At 39.5% G+C, this 21,399-nt stretch overlaps 2 protein-coding genes across 8 annotated transcripts in view; both read left to right on the top strand.

Annotated features, from left to right (window-relative positions):
• Window positions 1–15,016, top strand: part of myt1la (myelin transcription factor 1-like, a) — a 78,117-nt gene extending 63,101 nt beyond the window's left edge. For 4 of the 7 annotated variants that reach the window (XM_049590558.1, XM_049590559.1, XM_049590560.1 and 1 more), the window contains 10 exons: window positions 1,852–2,003; window positions 2,405–2,473; window positions 2,645–2,707; window positions 2,803–2,886; window positions 5,286–5,507; window positions 5,718–5,809; window positions 5,888–5,991; window positions 6,942–7,085; window positions 8,567–8,629; window positions 10,996–15,016. In XM_049590558.1, coding sequence (XP_049446515.1) covers window positions 1,852–2,003; window positions 2,405–2,473; window positions 2,645–2,707; window positions 2,803–2,886; window positions 5,286–5,507; window positions 5,718–5,809; window positions 5,888–5,991; window positions 6,942–7,085; window positions 8,567–8,629; window positions 10,996–11,136 — 1,134 coding nt within the window. In that variant the 3' untranslated portion in view covers window positions 11,137–15,016. The remainder of the gene's footprint in view (window positions 1–1,851; window positions 2,004–2,404; window positions 2,474–2,644; window positions 2,708–2,802; window positions 2,887–5,285; window positions 5,508–5,717; window positions 5,810–5,887; window positions 5,992–6,941; window positions 7,086–8,566; window positions 8,630–10,995) is intronic. The other 3 variants (XM_049590562.1, XM_049590561.1, XM_049590563.1) reach the window with 2 other exon arrangements.
• A 958-nt stretch (window positions 15,017–15,974) lies between these two features.
• Window positions 15,975–21,175, top strand: e2f6 (E2F transcription factor 6). Its single transcript, XM_049590863.1, has 9 exons — window positions 15,975–16,266; window positions 17,429–17,746; window positions 18,000–18,043; window positions 18,319–18,374; window positions 18,482–18,668; window positions 19,274–19,429; window positions 19,923–20,037; window positions 20,176–20,326; window positions 20,509–21,175. The coding sequence occupies exons 1-9, from the start codon at window positions 16,150–16,152 to the stop codon at window positions 20,544–20,546; spliced, it is 1,182 nt and encodes a 393-aa protein (XP_049446820.1). The 5' UTR covers window positions 15,975–16,149; the 3' UTR covers window positions 20,547–21,175.
• The last annotated feature ends 224 nt before the right edge of the window (window positions 21,176–21,399 follow it).

The following is a 21,399-nucleotide window of genomic DNA, read 5'->3' as shown; positions in this document are numbered from 1 at the left end:
TGTGTGTAGGAGTAAAAGTAAAAGTAATTTTACTTTTGCTGGAGTTAACATTTCACTTTTAGCAGTTTGATGAATCACTCTGGTTGATAGGGGAGACTCAGCCGTCCCTCCAGCAGGCTCATTGCGCTCTCCTGTGGTGAAAGGCTGCACTGCATCAGCTCAGATCCAGCAGCTCTCTGAATGAACGCTTCAGGAGCTTGAGCATGGTGCATTAAAATGCTGAATTACACCACTAATACATAAGTAAAACACGATAGATCATCTGCACGCTTTAAATCCTCACAGATCTGATATCACACAGAGCAATCCATGCAGCAAATTGCTACATTTGCCTCGTTGGATTTAGAGCGCTGAAGTGAAAGGTTTTAATCAGGAGAGTAATTGCGTTTGTTAATGAAGCACGACATTGCAGAGGAGGCCGGAGCCTGGAGCTTGCCGGCTGATGGGATTTTCTCCAGACAGTCCTGAACAATTTCTGCTCCCAACTGAGGAGGTGTGATGTGTGGACTGCAGAGCAGACTGCAGTGCTACACAGCCACAAAGGCTCCTGTTCACTGAGTTCAACTGGTGCAGGAGGACTTTGAACTGGTTAACTGGGACTGATACAGTTCACTGAAGCATTATCATGTGTTGAATCAAACAATACATACATGGATATATAATGACATTAAGAAAATAAACAGGCTCTCAAAAGCAGCCAAACATGTATAATGCTGAGATTGTCAGGCTGTCCTATGTGTCCTGTTAACTGAACAGTACATTTACAGCCTTAGTAGGTTTTCCTTGGTCCGTATCAGAAATATACAGAAGCCAATGGCAGCTGCACTTGCTCATAATTCTGTCGGCTTTTTTATAATGAGATCACAGCTGCAACTATTATTTTCTTTTGTTCTATAAAATCTAATTTCCCAGACCCAATGTAGTTAGAAACCTAAAGATATTGACTTTATTATCACATAAGAAGAAAAGCTGTGAATCCTCTCAACAGTGAAGCTGGAAATATTTCACATTTTTGCTTGAAAAGTGGCTTAAAAATTTGATTATTCTGTCTTTTGACTAATTGTTTCAGCTCTAATTCAGATCATAGCTTTATTTTTTGTTATCAAAACAAACAGATTCTGTGTAATTAAACAAAGATGAGGCTTGAAGTTAATATTGACATTATTATGTTTATTTATTCCTCATTGTCAATACTATGGGAATATAAAAGCCTTGCCACAAACATGCATCACTACTGTAAAAACAACTACAAAAAAATAAATAAATTAATTTAAAAAAGCTGAGAGTAGCTGCAGGGTTCTCGTCATCACAGTTTCAAAATGTAATCATGGAACATTTTAATCATGTTGATCATCAGAAAAGCAAACACCAAAACAGTGCTGGTCATTTTCCTAAAGTTCAGTAGTGAACTGAAGGAAGTTTCTTGTGTTCCAGTGACTTTTGAAAGTTTTTAATGGCTTAAAAGGGCTTAAATTATCACAAAACTGCATGTTCAGCCATGCGACAGAACGGCTGTGATCGCTCATATGTCCCGTTAGGAGTTAAGGGGAAATTAATTATAAGCTGTCCCACAGAGGATAAAATTACACTAAACTGTAAAAAAAAAAAAATGTGTCTTACAATAAAATGTCATTAAGTCTTGCAAATGAAAAATCTACCAGTGAGTTGTGCCTCTCCTTCTAAAAACAAGTGTTCAAGAAAGTAAGATTAGAAAAACACTACATTAAATAACTTGATAATATGGATGTTCTTTGTACGAGCTATCTGTGCCTCAAATGGAAACATAATGTTGTAGAACTGCAGCCTGCTTTGTTAATGTGTTAACACAGATGTCATAGTGACGTGTCGTAGTCTGCTTATTTCTCGTCTCTACACCAGAGCGACGAGCTGGATCCCTTCCAGGAGCTGCTGGACGAGCAGCGCTACCCTGCTGAGGTCACTATGCCCAGCCCCAAACACCACAAGTACCCGCCCTGCAAGGAGAGCAAGAAGGAGCTCATCACGTAAGACTCACTATTACCTGTGATCTGATTAACACAGTGCTGTCATGAGATGTGTAAGGGTACTCAAGGTACTCAAAGCCAACCAGACTTCACTTTGCAGTCCCTTCATGTTAAACTGGCTTTGACAACATGCAGTACATAAATGAATACATATAAACATACATTTAGAAACATGATACAGTAGCCAGAGGTATACAATAATTGTATGTGTTTCTTATTTTTTAATATAAAGCTGCTTATCTCAATGATGAAAAACAAAAACTCTGACTTGAAGTAAATAAGTTGAGTCATTACATTAGTGTGATGAACATAAACTTATTGCTAGTGCCTTTAAAAAATAAATAACCCAATCAGAGTCAAGTTAAGTTTGTGCTCAGTTTGTGTCTCTTTCCCTCCTGCAGGTTGTCAAGCTGCCAGCTGGCCGACAAGAACATCCGCGGAATGATGACGACCAACTCCCAAGAACTCAGGTGAATCTACAAAGTCACTTTACTTCTGAGCATATTCAGGACAGGGCTACAGTCATGACCACTAAGCAAGACCAGGAATGAGCAGTTTGGAGGTTAAGATGAAGTCCAAATGTGGGTTGAGCTCATGGTGCATGACCAAGACGCTGTTTCACCCATGTGCTTATACCTCAGGTGTCCGACCCCCGGCTGCGATGGATCCGGACACATCACAGGAAACTACGCCTCCCACAGGAGGTACAGGTTACCATCACACTACAACTGCCCGCAGCTACTCATGGAGTTCCACTATACGTGTGTTTCAAAATTAAAAATGTCTTCCTGTCCTGCAGTCTGTCAGGTTGTCCACGAGCCAAGAAGAGCGGCATCAAAATCCTGCACAGCAAAGAAGACAAGGACGACCAAGAGCCAATCAAGTAAGGTTTCTTTATAGCTTTGATATAAAGCCTGGGAAGTGTGTCAGCAGAGAATTGTGAGAAACCTTACTCTCAGATTAGTCATTTTTGCAGTCAGTATGCTCATGTTATTCCCTCAATTGCTAAATTATGCTCTCAGATTACCTCCTCACATCTATCTCATGGAAGCCATATACTTTTCATCACATCAGAATGTCAGAAAATTTGTTGACAATAAATAATCTGTTGACTAATAGATTAATCCAGCACTAACTAAAATTAAAATTAAAAAAAAAGAATTTAAAATCAAATTTGAAAAAAAAAAAAAATCTGCCCCTTGAAACCTACCAAACTTTGTTTATTGATACAGTTTTTTTTTTTTTATATAATTTCTATAAATACAAGATGAATATTTTCTGGTGTGTAAATAAAACTTAAATCAGCCACACTGACAGCTCTCTGTCCGTCATAATGCTGACAGATTCATCCGTCTACTCTCTTAAAATGCTGCCTGTGTGCACTGACCTTTCTAACTTTAGGAAAGAATATTTTAGAGAGGAGCTGTGGTCAGTCCTCCACTTCACCTCCCGCTCCCAGCAGGCCGAGTCCACTAAAGGTTAGCACTAGTGAGCGTTTGACATTTTCCTTAAAGCAGAGCCATAATGTTAAGCCAATACGACCTTGTGAATAATAAGTTCAGCTGGTGTCAGTCTGCAGCCAGCTGTTGCTGCCACCTCTGTTCCATCCGCCATCATCGTTAACAGTGGAATCATAATTAAGCTTAACCTGAGCTCGGCTGGGGAGCGGCCCCACCGACGCTTGGCTCATTCTAATCAGCACAAATGTCACTGCGAAGGGCGTTTTGGGATGCAGGAGGCAGAGCAGAGTGTCTGGAAGCCGAGGAGGTGTCATCTGCAGAGCGAGCTGTGTTTGTCCTGCTCGTCGTTGCACCGCTGTGGCCTTGAGGCCGATGAGAGGAGGAGGTGGGTGGAGGAGAGGGTTGGAGGTGACTCTGTGCATCCTCCCTCCTTCTATCAAATGAGTCCTGAACAGATACTTTTAAAAAACAAACTGCACCATTTTCTTTCTTTGTTTCATCTCAACAACTAGATCTTGCATATACATAGGTCATTTGGGTCATAGGTCATTACATTTGTCAAACATTTTCCAAAACATCTGTCAGTATTAAGGTTTCTTGAGATTTAAAGTGAATTAATTCCTGTGTAAATCAGCTTGCAGTGACTTTTTACTCAAGACAGACAACATTATAGCTAACATTTCGTCAACAGTTTTCATGCCTCTGCCTATGTCTGTCAGTCAAGAGCGCCTTAAGACACAATTCTTCAAATTTGGCACAAACGTCCACTTGGACTCACAATGAACTGAATTGATTTTGATGGTCAAAGGTAAGGGAAACTGTCGCCATGCATTCGTCTCATTCTTGTAAAAGTGATATCTCAAGAAGGCCTTGAGGGAATTTCCTCAAATTTGGCACAAACATCCACTAGGACTCAACAAAGACTGATTAGAATTTGGTTTTCCAAGGTCAAAGGTCACTGTGACATCCCAAACATGTTTTTTGAAGTAACAATTTATACCCTAATTATAGCAACATTTCAAGGATAAAATGATGAAGTGATGATATTTTCTATCTAAAACGTCAAAGGTCAGCTTCACTGTGACATCATAATGTTATGCAAAAACACTTTTCTGGCTATTACTTAACATCATATCTCAGGAATAGAAGGAGAAACATTTGGTTGGATACTGAATTGATGACACTAAATTGGGTGCCCACCCTGAAACTGTGCTGATTGTATATATCTTCCATATCTTCCATGCTGGCTAGGGGGAAATGTGTGTGCAGGATCCACCTTTTAGAAATTATAGCTTATTTGCAAGAGCATTCATAGTTGAAGCATTGTCAACTGTCATGGCTACATATGAGTCTGGACAGACATGGGTGAAAACTGTAACTGCAACTTGACTGGTTCACGGTGGTATACAACTGCGAGGTGGTTTTTATTTAAGTTATGTTGTTGCTTGATAATGGAGTTGCAAGCAGGAAAACATTTTGATTTCTCCTCATGAAGTCTAATTTGCAATGGCATTACAAATTGGCAGTTTGATCGATTTTCTTCTGCATGTGTGATGTATCATTCCCAGTTTCTTTTTTGTATACAATGAGAGTTAGCTGCAGTTCACACTCAGTATTGTTTTGATAAGGTTAACATGACTTTGAGTGTTTCTTGCTTTAAAAAGGAGCTGATGAATCTTGTCCTTTGAATGCACCAACCAGGAAGAGTTTTGAAAGCTCTTTGTGCTAGTTAGAAAAACCAAATAAAGGCAACTTAATGCTGACTGTGATGGATTTCCTATTTCAAGCTCTGTGACACCTCTGTGTTTGTTCTTCCTTTCAGGTGTCCGGTGCCGGGCTGTGATGGACAGGGTCATGTGACAGGGAAGTACGCCTCCCACCGCAGTGCGTCAGGCTGCCCCTTGGCGGCAAAGAGGCAGAAGGACAGCTACGTCAATGGCTCGCAGTTTGTCTGGAAATCTGGCAAGACGGATGGCATGAGCTGCCCGACCCCAGGCTGCGATGGCTCTGGACACGTCAGCGGGAGCTTCCTGACCCACCGGAGGTGGGCGTGGCTCTGTGTCATTCTGTTTCAACTAAATTACAGAAATTTGTATTTGTTATTATAACTGTTTTTACTGAATGCTTTTCTTAACTCTGCGATGTTAATCTTGATGACCATTTTGCCAAAATGTAGATTGATTTCCTTGCTTACAGTCTGATTGATAATCCATCAAAGTCAAGCTTTTATCAATGTGTTTGTGTTGTATTCCAGTCTCTCTGGCTGTCCCCGTGCCACCTCGGCCATGAAGAAGGCCAGAATGAGTGGCGTGGAGATGCTGACAATCAAGCAAAGAGCAAGCAAAGGTCAGAGCCATACCCTGACCTGAAACAGAAGGAAAAAAAACATATTTGAATCTAATTAAATCATCTCTTTGGTGTTAGGGATCGAAAATGATGAAGAAATCAAACAGCTGGATGAAGAAATCAAAGATCTAAACGAGTCCAACAATCAAGTGGAGTCCGACATGATAAAACTGAGGACACAAGTAAGATGGCCTTGGAGTGTATGTGTTTACTGTAGCATTAATACATTAGGTACATGGGTAGAGATTAAAAGATTTAAAAGATTAAAAGAGATTAAAATAAACCAGAGTCTGGTGAATTCTTTGACAGGCCAAACGTTAATTAACCAAGTAATTATTCCCAGCACCAGGGGGTTTATATAAAATATAAACAAACATTAATGTGAGTAGAATATGTGAACTGAATTCACTACAGCACAAGAAGAGAGTGACAGGGAGACCCTCTGTTGAATTAACTTTTCACTGCCAATATTTTACAGATGATGTGGCCTTTTATATGGAAGATCTTAGAGAGCCTTAGAGAATCAACTTGCTGTAAATTGTCAAATAGCATCCAGGCCTTTATTTACCCCAACTACAGAGACATCTAGGCCTTTATTTAAAACAGGTGTAAGGTAGAGACATTCCTTTACTCCTGATTTCCCCTTTGTTATAAAGCACAATATATTTCAGTGAGACATCTATCTTGTTTATCTGATCCCAGTTTCCAATTATTTTTAGATAGATTTAGTATAAAGTAGAGTTCCTCACATAAATACTGTTTACATTTTCTACATTATGTCAACTTTGCTGTTTTATTGCTTGGTTTTTTTAGTTGCTTTAAATGAAACACTTGCTGTGCAAATGTTTCACATTAAAAGCCTTTCAGCAGCATTTAAGGGAAATCACGTCCTTACTGGGTATAGGTTAAAGCTGAAGGAAGTGATTTTAAAAAATGGCAAAGCAGAATCAAGCAAATTAAATTAATGAGTAAATAAAAACAGTATTTTAGTATCCTACTAATAGATAGGAAGAGCAGAAGAGTGGTAGGTACGATGGAATTTAATTGGTCTCTTGCTCATTCCCTCTGTCTCTCCATTAAATGACCTCTAAGAAAGTAACTGCTGCTGATAACTGATTTCCTCATCTGGTAGATCACTACTATGGAGACCAACCTGAAGTCCATCGAGGAGGAGAACAAGGTGATCGAGCAGCAGAATGACTCGCTGCTGCATGAGCTGGCCAACCTCAGCCAGTCGCTCATCAACAGCTTAGCTAACATCCAGCTTCCACACATGGTAAGAAATAAGTTGACAGTATCGCTGGGCGAATGGTTTGTTAAGACTACATTTTTTTTATATAGTGTTAGGCTTCAAGTAGAAGAAAGTTACAAGCTTAAAGAGTAATATTTTGTGGTATATAGACTCATGAGCTTTGTCTTGTATTAATTTCGGTCGAGTAGATCTTATCTGTATTATGTTACATTGACAGATTTTTTAGGTCTTGCATTGAGGACAATACAATTTTCTGACTAAATAACAGACAAATGATTTATTAAAGTTGAGATCTTTTGCAGAATTCTTAACTTGAAATAAAAGATCCTTTATTTTCAGTGACCTGATCAGTTTATCTCAGGGAGTTTGGAGATGTTTCTCTGTTTCATATTTAATGTGCAAAATTTGTTTCCTTCCTTATTCTAAACGTTGAAATTTCTTTGTGGGACAGTAAAAGATTTGAACTGCTCACAGTTTTAATCCAGGGAGGTGTTAAAGTCGTCACACTCAGGTTTTTTCTCATCTGCTTCTTTCTGTTCGCCACCTTCTTCTTTTTTTCCCCAGCAGTCCATGCTGTGCTTCTTCTGTGCTTTACAATACCTCACAGAATTTCACATAGAGAAACGGCCCTGTCTTTTGTTTTAGTTTGAGTGAAGTTCTCATGGCTGTTTTGATGTCATGTTGTCTCAGTGTAGAAAGAAGACTGGGGCTAATTGGATAATCTCTCTTTAAGCAGTATGAACCCAAGTTGCTTGATAACTGGACTCTTGGCTTCTTGTCCTTTCATACATGTGTGGGATTGCTTCCTATCACGCTGCAAGAAACATGTCTATCTTAACAAGGAATTTGATCTTTAATGCTCTCAAAATCGAAATCCTGCTCACTTTTACTCGTTTAGATTCTTTAAAATAGCTTGTTTTCAGATTACCATGCAATCTTTCTGTAGATTAGTTGATTGCGTCGGACAGAGTGAAAATTTGGTAGAATTTTCCCTTCTGTTGTTTCCAGGAAAAAAACATAGTGAATCAAAGGCTCCATTCACACTGCAGGACTTTTGTGCGTTCATAAGTTCTCAAGGATATAAGATACCCATTAATAATAGGAAATCACCAACATGCACAGTAAAATATGACAAAAACAGGTCATATCCATTTTTGACTCAGTGCCCTTCACTTACAGCTCAAAATAATTTTGAGGCAGCATTATGTCTGTTATTCTTTACGCCATTGAGATTATTGTTCAAGTCGATGATTAGAGATACACTTGTAATAGTAACAGACATTTTGATTTGAGCCTATAAAGAGATTTTTTGTTTTGTCTTTTATTGTAAAGACATGGAATTGGGGAAACTTTCAGCTGCAGTGTGAACAGATCCTGAGGGGAAATAACTTGCTAAGGCGGACGCTGTGTGTTTTTTTATTTATCTCGGTGTAGCTTATGAAGCCTTGTGACACCTCCGTATGTCTAGCGGGCTAATAGACTTCTCTGTACACCCTCTCCTGTAGAGACCGCTGCCACAGAAAGAGGCCCCAGTAAAGCATAACTGCTGTTTACAGATGCCTCCCAGAGTAAGAGATCCATTTATCCTTTATCCAATTATCCTTCTCTTCTGCACTGTCATTCTCCCCTTCCTATAGCTCCCTTAGCTCATTGTAGCGTACGCACATCACAACTTTCCATTTCTACCGCACAGTTTACAAGAGTGTAACTCAGTCATTTTAATATTGACGATATCAGTAATTAACCAATGGGTGGACAATTCCAGACAAAAAACATCTGATGTAGTCAGGAACTGATATTTACTATTTCTACCAGAATTTAAATGTTAAGATCAGAATTAATTAGAAAACAATTGCTAATTTAACATGAAGACTTTGTTTGGCAATCGAGATGAAATATGAAAGTATAGCTCAAGTGGCAGCTATGCCACCAGTAGTTTTAGATCCACAAACTTAGAGGCAGAGCTCCTTTGGAATCAGAAATAATATAATTGGTTGAGTTGAACCAGAGTGCAATTGGGTCCAAGTTTGGTAAATGGCGACATACACTGTGCTACACATCCATCAATACTTACTTTCAGCCCACTCCCACCGAAAAACACAACTACATAGATTGACTGTGCAAGCAGCTTTGTATGAACCATACTTAAGTTTATTGCAAGACAGCGCCCTCCAGTGACTGTAGTAGTTATTACAGGAGCAGAAGGGGGAGTAGCATGATGTACATAAATAACAACAAAGTGTTTGTAATGTTGTAGAACTACAGAAGAAGCCCCTAAAGGGTGAGTGGGAGGTGTGGTGGATGGGTCAAACTAAAGCCCTTTTTAAATAGGAATTGTGCAAATTTGGAGTAAAGCCCAATCAGTTTTCGTTCAGCATTGGCAGTATAAAAACAAAATCGGGGAGTGCAGCGAAATGCCGCCTACCTACTTTTGTTCCTACAGAATGTGCCATTTTTGGGGCAATGGGGGGCGTGAGCAAGTAACAAAACATGTAGCTCAGCGTGTGACATAAACAGTGACATACTCAGAGGGAAGCCGCGACTGGTGAGTGAATCGGCGATTCTCTCAAAAGTTGGCCCGTCCTTCACCATTCCCATCATTTGACAGTTAATGGCCTCTTCGTTTGCGAGGGCAAGGAGGGCGAGCAATTCCTTGTCTCCCCAGTTGCTCATCTTTACAGTGTTTTTCAGGTTTGTGTTTCCCTCTTGCTACTAGCTGCTCATTCCTGCTATCAGCTGTTTCCTGTTTATCCACCGCCAGCAGGTCGCGAGTGTGGCATCATCAACAGCTCCTCCCACAAGTCATCAACAGCTACTCCCGTGGTGGAAGGGTGCCTCGTTCTTTTTAAACCAAAAAGGTTCTGTCAATATGTTTACCCCTACGCGGCGGAAAACTGGGCACCTCGGATCAACTTTCCAAGCTCACAGCTTGCCTGCAAAACGGCCCAACATTCACCGAAGATCTGGCAGTGTAAAAGGGGCTTACTACAGGAGTTTCACTCAGGAGACTGGTGTTTTACGTCCTGAAGTCAATGTTGGCTAGTTTAAAAGCAGAACTGCAACTGTGTCAAGACACTGAGTATGTGTTTAAAACTGCAACCAATAGTTTGGGGGCTGGTTATAAAAGTGTCTGTGGAAGTCAGTGGAAATTGACCTATTTTGTCGTCTAGGTATGGAAAAACCATTGCTTATTTTCCACCTTGCTGCATATAGGGCACACTGTTTCTCATGCTCGCATTAGAAAAGAGATAGGGAAATGCGTACTAGTGACATATTTTCAAGAGATACTGGGCTGTCACACCACATGCAGGCTAAAAACAACTGGTTCCAAAATCGAACCTTGCAGGACGCCAAAACTAACTGTGTTCATCCAAACAAAGAGAAATTCATGACATTTCCAGTCGAACTTGAACAAACTTAAAACCACTGTCCACTGGGGTCAAACTCAACCAATAAGATTGTGAAGCCAAAGCTGCTCTGTCTCTGAGAAATATCACAACGACCAAAACTCCCAGTCAGCTAAGCTAAGTTGAACTACGAGTTGTGTCTCTTTCACCTCTGCCCATTAACCTCCCATTAGTTTTTAACATCCTGATTTTGTCTCCATATGCTAAACATTAACTTTCCATCTATCCACCAGCTAACCATTCCTCTCCTGATTTTTGCATGGTTTGGAGTTGCATTGCGTAGACCTTCACAGGCTGAAGTATAGATATTATTCATAATATTAAAATGTAATATAAAAGGACTATTTCAGTAAGTTTGTGTAAGCAAGTCATGCTTCCTTGATGGTGTTCCCTTCCTCCCTTGCTGCCTGCTTGTCTTCCAAACCTTTCCCCACAGTGTTTAACAGAACATATATTGATTGTCTAAAAACACCAACTCTAACCCCTCTGATTGTTTGTTTCTTCGTGGGTTTCTTTCCCCCTCACAGGAGCCAATGAATGAACAGAACTTTGACACTTATGTGAGTACATTGACAGACATGTACACTCACCAGGACCAGTACCAGAGCCCAGAGAACAAGGCGCTGCTGGAAAACATCAAACAGGCCGTTCAGGGTATCCAAGTCTAGCCCTGACTGAGGCCAAAATAACAAATGCAAAGCAAAAACAACAACAACAACAACAACAACAACAACAAAAAAATCAAAAAGAGGGGAATGGGTTGTTTTTTGCTGCTGTAATCTACCATAGTTCTTTTATTTCTTCTGCTGTTATGCTCTCAACTCCATGGTTATCTCTTTTTTTTATTATTATTTTGATTGTCGTTGCCTTGCTTTGAAAAACAATTACCGATGTTTTAAACAAACATTCACGTTTTGTACATTTTCATATGACCTAATATAATGTGACGTACTGTTTATAGCTGCTAATGTATGCACATTCTAGTGTATATGTATGTATTTATTTATTGTAAGCTTGAATCATTTCTTATTTTAACGCGATACATAAAAAAAACAGGGCGTCACGGGTTTAACGGGGAGCAGAGCGGGGAACTCGAAGAGCAATCATTTTTGAAAGGCTTTTCCTAACGAGCTGCAAAGCTTGAGGTTGTTTAATGGATGTAATTCATTCATTTTTGTAATCTTTGGAAAGTGGACTCTGATATTAATGTAATCTTTAGCTAAAATTACGAGAAGAACCAATGCTATAAGCACGAAGATTTCAAACATCATGACACGGAAACTTACTGGTGCAAATCCCATCATCCCCTTAGGAGTTGTTTTGTTTCAAACTGTCACTGTTGTGTTGCTTTTCTTTGTTCGTGTGGAGAACGAAGCAGAAAGACCAATGGCTACAGAAAATGTAGGAGACAATCTGCCATTATGAATTTCTTTTAATCATCAACCTTGACTAGCTAATAGGACAACTTGTCAGCAATATTGGTGTGATAATATTAAATCATTTGTTTAGATATGGGATGCAATCTATATGAAAAAAATGTTTGGGTATATGCAATTTCTTATGAATAAAACTAGCAAAGAGCTGATAGATCTTTTTACTAACTATAAATGTATTGCGTTTTGTATAAACCTTTTACTACAATCATGTTTTAGGAATCTGACGCGGGTGAAAGGACTTTGGTTCTGTCATGTTCGACTTTGCACAGGGACACCTTTGTTTCCATGTTTTGATGTTTTTATTGTCAATTAAGAGGCACTCGGCAGGCGAAGGGATTTGTAGATATGATTTTTCTTTCTAAAGGCTGACGGCTCCACTGGACTTACAGGGTCAAACGTCCCCATCCGTCATTGTATATTGCACTCGTTCTGTAGAAAACGTCTTTCCAATCATGTATCTTATTGTGTGAGACACAATGGGACATGATGCCAGACAACATGATGACCAAGCAGCACTTTTTTATTATCTTTGATTGTTATTGAAAAGAAGAATAAAAACTAGAGCCAGCAGTTGTGACGCGACGTCTGCGCACTGAATTTACCGACTGAGTATTTGATCTAAATCAGCCTTACGATGACATTCAGTCTGCAATCACAGTACTGATGGAAAATGTTTTCTGAACACCGTCGATCATGCATGCACTTTATTGGAGTATGTCAAAGTATTATCACGTGGTAAATGAAGCAAAAACTGTACAGCGAGTTTGTGGAAACTGTGACTTCGACAAAACTTTGTGCTGGTGGTTCCTGTTTGAAAGCAACCTGGAACAAATTTCACTGATTTGATTTGTTACCTAAAGGAAAACTCCCCCTCTGGTCCCCTTAGATTTTTAACCTTTGTATATTTTTTTAACATCAAATCCATTTTAAAAGAAAGCCAAAAACAGAGTGCTGAACCAGACTGATAAGCTTCTGTCTGATATGTTACCTTGTGAAGGTTTTTCTTAGGCATCAGAAATACTCTGTTCTTAACTTCCTAAAGTATAATGTTGCGAATTAAAATTTGAAAACATAAATGCATTGTTGCATTTGTTATCACAAGACCTGTCTCTCTTTGTACAACCTGTCAATAGAGTTGAGAAATGTGAGGAGTTTTTCTGGTGTCAAGCTTTTGTGAAAGTAAATTGTTCCTGTTATAGGAGTGTCCGCCCACTGGTGCGCTCAAAACTTGGTTGGACATGAAACACCTTGTTGAATTATCAGAGCAAAAGATAACTGTTTTGGAAAATATTGTAGTCAAAGGCACAAGCATGTGTACATAAAAGTTGAAGGGGAGAAGTTAAATGCAACTTCCAATGTGTATTTCAGGACACCACATCCACAGAGCTTAAAATTTTCCTACAGCAGGGTTTAATGTTAATGACTTACCTGGTTGTGTAAGTTGGTCAGAAATCTACTTGCCTGAAGTCAATTTTTACCTGCGCCTATACAAATTGTTCTATTTATAAGTGGTTATGGAAAAAAAACAAAGTTAATTGTCATAAAAATGGCCCAGTTTTGTCAGCCTTGATCTCAAACTTATGGAAAACTACGCATAACATACAGAGTTTCAGCCACAACCTCCAGTGCCACTCAACTAAACTTCTGTTCCCTTGACAATTGAAATGCTTACTTACGCTTCAGCTCACAAGCTTTGTCTTTACCCTCCTCCATTTTTTTTTGCGAGTGTACAATCGGTAGTGCGCATGTGCAACATGAGATGAGGGGCGAAGAAGATGGCTCACTCCTTAGCTACTTCTATCATCAGCTTAGGAAAAACAATGTGTTTAATACTTGCCTGAGTTGCATGAGTTGCTTGATTTACTAGCCCATTGTGGCATTTTACTTGCCTCGGTCCATTAGGCAATCCTTATTGTTGAGCCCTGTACATGTGCCAAAGTATTTAGATCTATGCGCCACTCCAAACTGACAGTTGAAAAAAGCTTGATTTCTCAAGCACTACAAATCTTCAGTCTGGTTCAGTGTAACACTTTAACCTGTCTCTCCTATTTCCTGTTCAGTTTGTGTTTTCCTACATTACCCAGAATGCTTTTCAATACAGAAAGGGATCAAACTTTGTTGCTTTCATTTAAATAATACATATGATTAATTTATGACCCTTTAAATTGAAGTAGCCACCCCAAACTTTCCAAATATATGAATGTGGTTAAAACAATATAAAATATTTTTTGCTAAGCTGGAATGAAAACATGCCAACTTGGGTTTGAATAACATATTTTCACTGTGTAAGCATCATGTGACTCTAATGCGGGGGAAATATTTTCTAATGTAAAGACATTTAAAAGGGAAAATCAAGAGATAAACATCATAATTTGATTTGTGACTCCGAGGGACTGACCCCTAAAACACCATTTTCATATTTTTAGATGACTGAAACATTCTCTGCTATCAGTCCAGTTTCCCCACAGGGAGAAAAATATCCACCAAACAGGGGGAGTTTTCCTTTAAAGATGCTCCTTCTTTGGACTTTTACTGCAGAGCCTCATTCCCTGACTTTACATCTCTGTCCAAAGCTTCGTGTCTGCAGCTTCCTGCCAGTAAACTACTGCATTAGATAGACTGACAGCTTGTATTTTTTATTTAGTCAGTTATTCTTATTGATAACAAAGGAAATGGGAGTTAAAGCACAATTCTGCCACTTAAAGACAGTCAATAGACTAGATATTGTAATATCAGATGTAAAAGCTAAACTGTAACTATTTACATAGAGAATCTCAACACTAACATGTGACATGCTAGAATGCAAAAGAAATCCATATGAATATTTGTGAAATCATCAGTTTATGAAAATGTTACAGTTTCTTTTCAGCAGTGCATCGATAAGGGGTTTTTATACAACATTCATTTTCTCTCCTCTTACCCCTTTTTCTGTGTTACTCGCAAACTTTCAACAACAGTTTTCTTACCACATGGCATGGGTTATGTTGATATTTTTGCTGTATGTTTAAGGTCACGAGATACGCTACGTGATATTTTAATTTGACTTGTGAAGTTTGTACAATTTTTATCATGCTGGTGTTGGCATCTCTTGCTCTGAATAAATCTTGTGTTGCAACACTGATCACCACCTTTTCTTGTTTTGAATCACAAGCTGATGATGAGGAAAGTTAGTATAAGTATTAGTATTAAGTATAATACACCAGTGTTTTTTCATGTTTTAGCTTTATAACATTACTGTCAAGTGTATTTTTCTTCCTTCAAGGCAGTTGTCAGTTTCAATTCATTAATATCAACCTCCATCAGCATATCAATACAACAATACAGAATAAACTAATAAATTAATAATACGTATTGTTAAAGAATATAAAAAGAACTTTCAATTTACCAGCTGCCACATTAAAGTGATGAACAAATAAATGCAACAGTTGCTGTAATCCAATATAATACAAACTATTTTGATAAGACCTTCTCATTACACTACTGGCTATTGACAAATATTACCATATTTCTGACAGCATACCTCAATATTGATAAATGTTTTGTCAGTAGCCTTTGATTCATAGCAGTGACTGCTACACAAATAAGTGTACACCAGAGTAATATATGCTGTGATTAAGTTATGATACTTTATGTTGTATATATCAGTGAAGCAAAATAGAAATATAAGATAGCAGGCTATATGATGTGATAAGACAGAGTGTAGTATGATATAGCAGCCTACAGTATAGTGGATTTAAGATATAGGCCTAGTAGGCCTATATCTTTAATATGATATAATTTTGCAGTGTAACCGAATATCAAACGTACGTATAGCATAAAATAAAAGACATATCAAAATATACTTCAGTCATTTTGATATTCTCATGATAAAATAGAAAGGCCATGCGTTTCAAATGAAAAAACATGATTTTTAGACTGTCAGTGTTGTACCTTTATAATAGTAGAGATAAATCAGTAGATAATGATACATAAAATATATATTTATTATTGTGTAAATGTGTAGTAGCGGCGCTCAGACAGTAGATGGCGCCAAATTGGCGCGCTCCTCTATATTTCCCTCCATTGTTGTATTTCCGGTTCAAAAACACACCCTTTCCGGTCTGAAAAGAAGCAGCTAAACACGACATAAACAAACCGAGACAACGTTAGTCGTGTATAAGCAGTTTGTAACGGCTATTATTAACGGGATTCGGATGTAGCGTTAGCCCGGGTTGACTCGGTTCCGGTGGAGGAGTGACGGTTACCATGGGGAAGTGTGTTGTCTCCGGGTGTCCGAACCGCGAGGCGAACGTTAACCGGGGGATCTACAACCGGGCACCGAAGAGGTTCTTCAACTTCCCCAAAGACCCCGCACGAGTCAAGGTACGGACACGTGAATTTAACCAGACCTAACATACTATTACATATGTAACGGTAACGTTAAGTTACGTATGGTGTGTTTTGGCGAACAACATCTCACACTATTAAAAACTAGGGCTGCAAAATCCAACAATGAATGAATATTCTAGGTGGAAACTTGGAAACTTGCTGGGATTTCTGTTAATTTATGGGATTAAACATGGAGTTAAGGGACTAAAATTAACTGTTAGGGGTTATTTCTTCAGCCCCTGAGCCTCTAAACCCTTGTAATAACAATGAAAAAAGCAACAAGACCAATGTAATTACATGAGTTGATTCAGGCAATATTGTATTTTATTCTCATTGAACAGAAAGAAAACCTCCCCTATGAAACTTCTCTCCAAACAATAGTTTCCCTGCCAGGCCTTCATATTTTCTTTATGGACGTCTTACATTTCAGGCTGTTGCCTCATATTCACAAGCCAAGCTGAAGTCCTAATTAATGGGATGCTGGCAAACGATCTGTGGGCTTAGTTTTCACCAAAACATGCCTAAAGTCCTAGTATCACAGCCAAAATAAATTCATAATTAAAGAATGCAATTTTATATTAACAATGTGCTAAAATTTTAACATTTCCGAGCTGAAGACGAACTGTGCAGACTGTCCAAAATATTAGTAAACACGAACAACTGTCTCCCAAATCCAGAAACTAAGGTGCTGAAATGCAAATGGTGATATCATGGGGTATAAAGTCTAGAGTCGCTCCATAGACAGTGAATTGGTAAAGAAGTTAGAGATGACACTGAGAGCACCCAGGGGACTGTTCTGTGTATATGGGTACATTTTCTGACGCTACAATAGAATCAAGTCCATTTGGTTGCAAAAGAGAAAAACAATTAGTGGGTTCACAAAATCAGGCAAGTTTGAAACTAACTTCTCTGGTTTCTGGCTTTGAGAGAAAGAGCAGCTCATGTTCACAAATACTGACTGAACTTTCTCCAGCAACGAAAATAACCTATTGGAATTCTTGATTTAGGCGGTGTTACCCTTTAACCGACCCTGTGCAACCCTCTCTTTGTTTTATAGTGTAATCAGAAATTCCAACTAGTCAGCAAAGCTCTGTTGAAATGTATCCAGTGTAAAAATATACAGCGTACCAGCAGTAACACTTTTGACTCTGTCCAGGTATGGCTGGCGGCCTTGAGGGAGACAGACAAGCAGGACTCGACAGAGCAGCATTTAATCTGTGAAGACCACTTCCTGCCAGAGGACATCTCCACCAACGGCGTCAACAGCGACGCCATTCCCATCATGCCCCCATGCCTGGATGGGCCCTTGATAAGCCCCTGGGGAGCTGAGTCATCAGAGGAAGATGATCAGTGGGCCACCGGTGGCGGCTGTGATGATGACGATGACGACAACGCTGATGAAGGTGTAGATGATGGTCCTGCTAATGTGGAGCCTCCAGCGCCAGAACTTCCTGTAATGGATATACCACAGCAGGTCAGGAAACTGTTGATATCATATGCTCTTGTGAATATGACACATCTCTGTCAAAAACATCTCTCTTACACTGTTTGTACTAAGCACATAACATGTAATAACTCCCATAATATCAACATGACTGTAATTAATGGCTACTTTTTTTTAAGTTCAAAATGTAATCTCTTAAATATTGGTTAATAATCAAACTTTATAATGTGTTAGATGTAATCAGAGTAGATTTAATCTGCTGTTTTCACTTTCTCAATTCCAGGAGGATTCAGATGCTATGAACACTTCAGAGGCCATGACTCCTGGGTAAAACACATCTTCTGGTTTTCCTCTTATGTGTTACAGCCTGCTGGTTAAATTTAATATTTGCACCTACTTTTTATCAGTTAAAATAAAAATTTGTTTTGGTTAGATTAAAAATGAATATATTTATCTGCTATAATTTCCATGTAGGAGCAAGTGTGATGGTGGGACATTGAAGTGGTTCCTGCACATGTTGGCACACAGTGTATTTTACATGAGCTTGACAGAAATGACAAATTTTAACTCAAGTTGAACGAAACATTTTCTCTTGTCTCCAGCATCAGCCTTTGTCAGAAGAAAGAGAGCATCCAGACCAAAAGAGTCAACAGAACAGGTGTGTGCTTCGGTCAGATCTTTAGCCAAACCTGATCTTTTATTTATTTGACAATATATAACACAAATAATAAGATACTAATAAGACGGATGTGGTGTTGTACTCAGATGTGTCCTTGGGAGCACTGACACAGCATTTCCTGGAGCTGATACTGAACGCTCCGGACAACTTGGTGGATCTCCGGCAGGTGACCACGAGCCTGCAGACCCGCAGGCGGCGAGTCTACGACATCACCAACGTCCTGGAAGGCATCAGCCTTGTTGAGAAGCAGTCTGCCAATAAAATCAAGTGGATGTAAGTGAAAAGATGAAAAGATATGATGAAATCTGATGACTGTAGACTTGTCTTGACAAAGTGAAAAAAGATGAATAAGGTGATCGCCGAAGTCACACAATAACACAAATAAAATAACTGATCCTGGACCAGTACCTAGATTTTTTTAAGGTAGCTAAAATACATTTTGTTGCTGACCCCTCCACAGCAGTACCTCCCAAGATCCCATTTCAAAAGAACCAAACTATCCCTTTTAATTTCCAAATCCACTTTGTTTAACGAATCTTTCAGATTCCAATTAAGTTGCACGAGAGAAACATTATGTTACTGAGCGCCTGTAGGAAAAGATTATGCCATTTATCTTTTTATTTAATTTTGACATAAAACAAGCAGCAAAATCCACTAGTTGCAGCCCCAATATGTAGCATGTATGATGAGCTGAAATCATCTGATGATATTTGGCATGCCACTTTATCTGTCTGGCTCTATTTTGCATTTTCTCTGAAAAATCATTCATTTCGAGAGCTCTAAATAAGTTCAAGGATGTCCTTTAACGCTGTTGAAAAGTCTTGTGTGTTGCTGGTAAGCTTTGCGGTAAACCTGCTGTCTGACTGACATCTGTCCAGAGGAAGCTGTCAGATCTCCAACTTCCTGTGGAAGAACCGGCAAAGGTTCGAGAGAGAGCTGGAGAACCTGAAGCTGGTGGAGGAAACGCTCGACACCCTCATCAAAGGCTGTGCCCAGCAGCTCTTCGACATGACCGACGACGTGGACAATGCAGCATATCCTTTCACACCAGACCCAGAGGAGCAGCGTTCTGTCCTGTCTTTTAGAATAGATTTCCTTCTATCCATTCATCAGACATGAGCTCTTTATTGCTATGGGAAATTAACGACCTGAATCCCAGAGCTTCTCATAACCTGAGCCGTATCAGCTCTATAGGATGAAATGTTATGTTGTGTTTCCAGCTTGCTTCACTGCCCCCATGTGGCCAAAACATCAGTTAATACAGGTTTATTAAACAAACCAAAAAAGAAGGAAATCCACCAAAAATCTTCACTTCCTAGTGCATTCTCCCCATAGTGCAAAAACATTGTTTTAAGAATCAGATTTAATTTGTCTCATGTTGCCAAGACAGACATGGGAGGAAAAACAGACATCGAGCTCATGTAAATCTTCAGATTAATCTTGGAGGCCTACAATAAGTTTTTTAATCTAGGGAGTGAATGAAGCAGTTGTAAATGTTGAGCAGGTTTTCTTTAACCTTTCCTGCACGTTGGCCTATGTGACCTGCGAGGATATCAGCCGGGTCAGAGCCTTCGAGGAGCAGACGGTGATCGTCGTCAAAGCTCCGGAAGAAACCAAGCTGGAGGTTCCTGCACCCAAAGAGGTGAAAAAAAAACCAATGACTGAGTAGTTTTCTGGATGATCTGGTGTGTTTGGTTCAATATCCAAGAAGATATTGTGTGTGTGTGTGTGTGTGTGTGTGTGTGTGTGTGTGTGTGTGTGTGTGTGTGTGTTGACACAGGACAGCATCCAGGTCCATCTGAAGGGCGGTAAGGGTCCCATCATGGTGGTGACCTGTGAGGTCGGGGCAGGAGGTGCATCTGCAGAGAATGGCAATGGCTGCTTGTTAACGCTGGAGGAAAGCCGGATAAAGACTGCTACGCTACACACAGGTAACAACAACAACAACAACAACACATGCCTAAACATCCCTTTGCATGTGTGCACTGCAGTTTCTTGTCTGTCATTGGCCGACATGGCCAGCGATAGCAGTACATCTATGATAAGCTAAACTCAGCCACTAAGTGTTTAATATTGTTTCATTTCATTTGTTTTTTTGCTGATGTTGTTGCAGAGTCATCAAGTCCACAGAGTGCTGTGCAGAGCGCGTAGCCACCAGCTGACCACCAGGAGGCGCCAGCTGTCAGACACCAGTCAGGAAAAACCACAGAAGCCTGAGTAGATGGGCTCCAGGTAGTGAAATACAGCTAAGCCTCGACAGTTACAGAGATTTCAGCTGACTGAGCTCACATGTGGTACAATATTGAAATAATACCCAGCTGATACATGTTTAAATCAGCTGAAGCATTCACATATATCATCAGGTTCAAACTGATCAGAAGCAAAGCAAAGATGTTTCATCATAGAGATCAACATGGACGACACTACTCATGGATCTGTTTCATTTGTTATTTTATTACATTGGTTCACAAGAAGGAAATGACGTAACAATGAAGGACAGGGTGGCGACACTTTGACTGGGATGTTAGTAGCTTTATTTTTGTATGAGAGATGACAGAGGAGTGACTCAGCTCATGTGTAGATGCAGTACGCAGCTGTGCCTCTGTACTGCAGAGAGGCTTTGTATTATATATCACGATCATGTACTGACCAGCAGTACGTTGTATATTTTATTTTGTTTATACGTTTGTCTTAAACTTTTCTTTGTTTCATCTTGAACTTTCTAATGGAGAAAACATCTCAAACACGCTGTAATCAATAAATAAATTGAACTCATATAACTTTCGCACATCAGCTTGTTTCCTCTCACCAGCCTGCAGCCTTCAAGGTTGCTGGTGTGAATCCCTGAAGCAGTAAAGGGTATGGAAAGTTTTGACTGGTCTGGGGCAGCAGCATCTTGGGCTCTACATGTCAATGAGGTGCCTATGAGCAAGGTGCTGAGTCGCCGCCAGCTTGTAGGCCTGCTATAACTGTTTCCTGGCTGCTGACCTTTTGACCTCTGTAG

The sequence above is a fragment of the Epinephelus fuscoguttatus genome, linkage group LG11 (genome assembly GCF_011397635.1).
Source record: "Epinephelus fuscoguttatus linkage group LG11, E.fuscoguttatus.final_Chr_v1".
Lineage (NCBI taxonomy): Eukaryota > Metazoa > Chordata > Actinopteri > Perciformes > Serranidae > Epinephelus > Epinephelus fuscoguttatus.
This window is presented reverse-complemented; position numbering and strand designations above follow the sequence as displayed.

Coding starts and splice junctions, on each gene's coding strand:
- e2f6 (XM_049590863.1), top strand. CDS start 16,150: ATGGGGAAGTGTGTTGTCTCCGGGTGTCCGAACCGCGAGGCGAACGTT. Junction 18,044..18,318: donor TCAGAGGCCATGACTCCTGG/GTAAAACACATC, acceptor TCTTGTCTCCAG/CATCAGCCTTTGTCAGAAGA. Junction 20,327..20,508: donor GACTGCTACGCTACACACAG/GTAACAACAACA, acceptor ATGTTGTTGCAG/AGTCATCAAGTCCACAGAGT.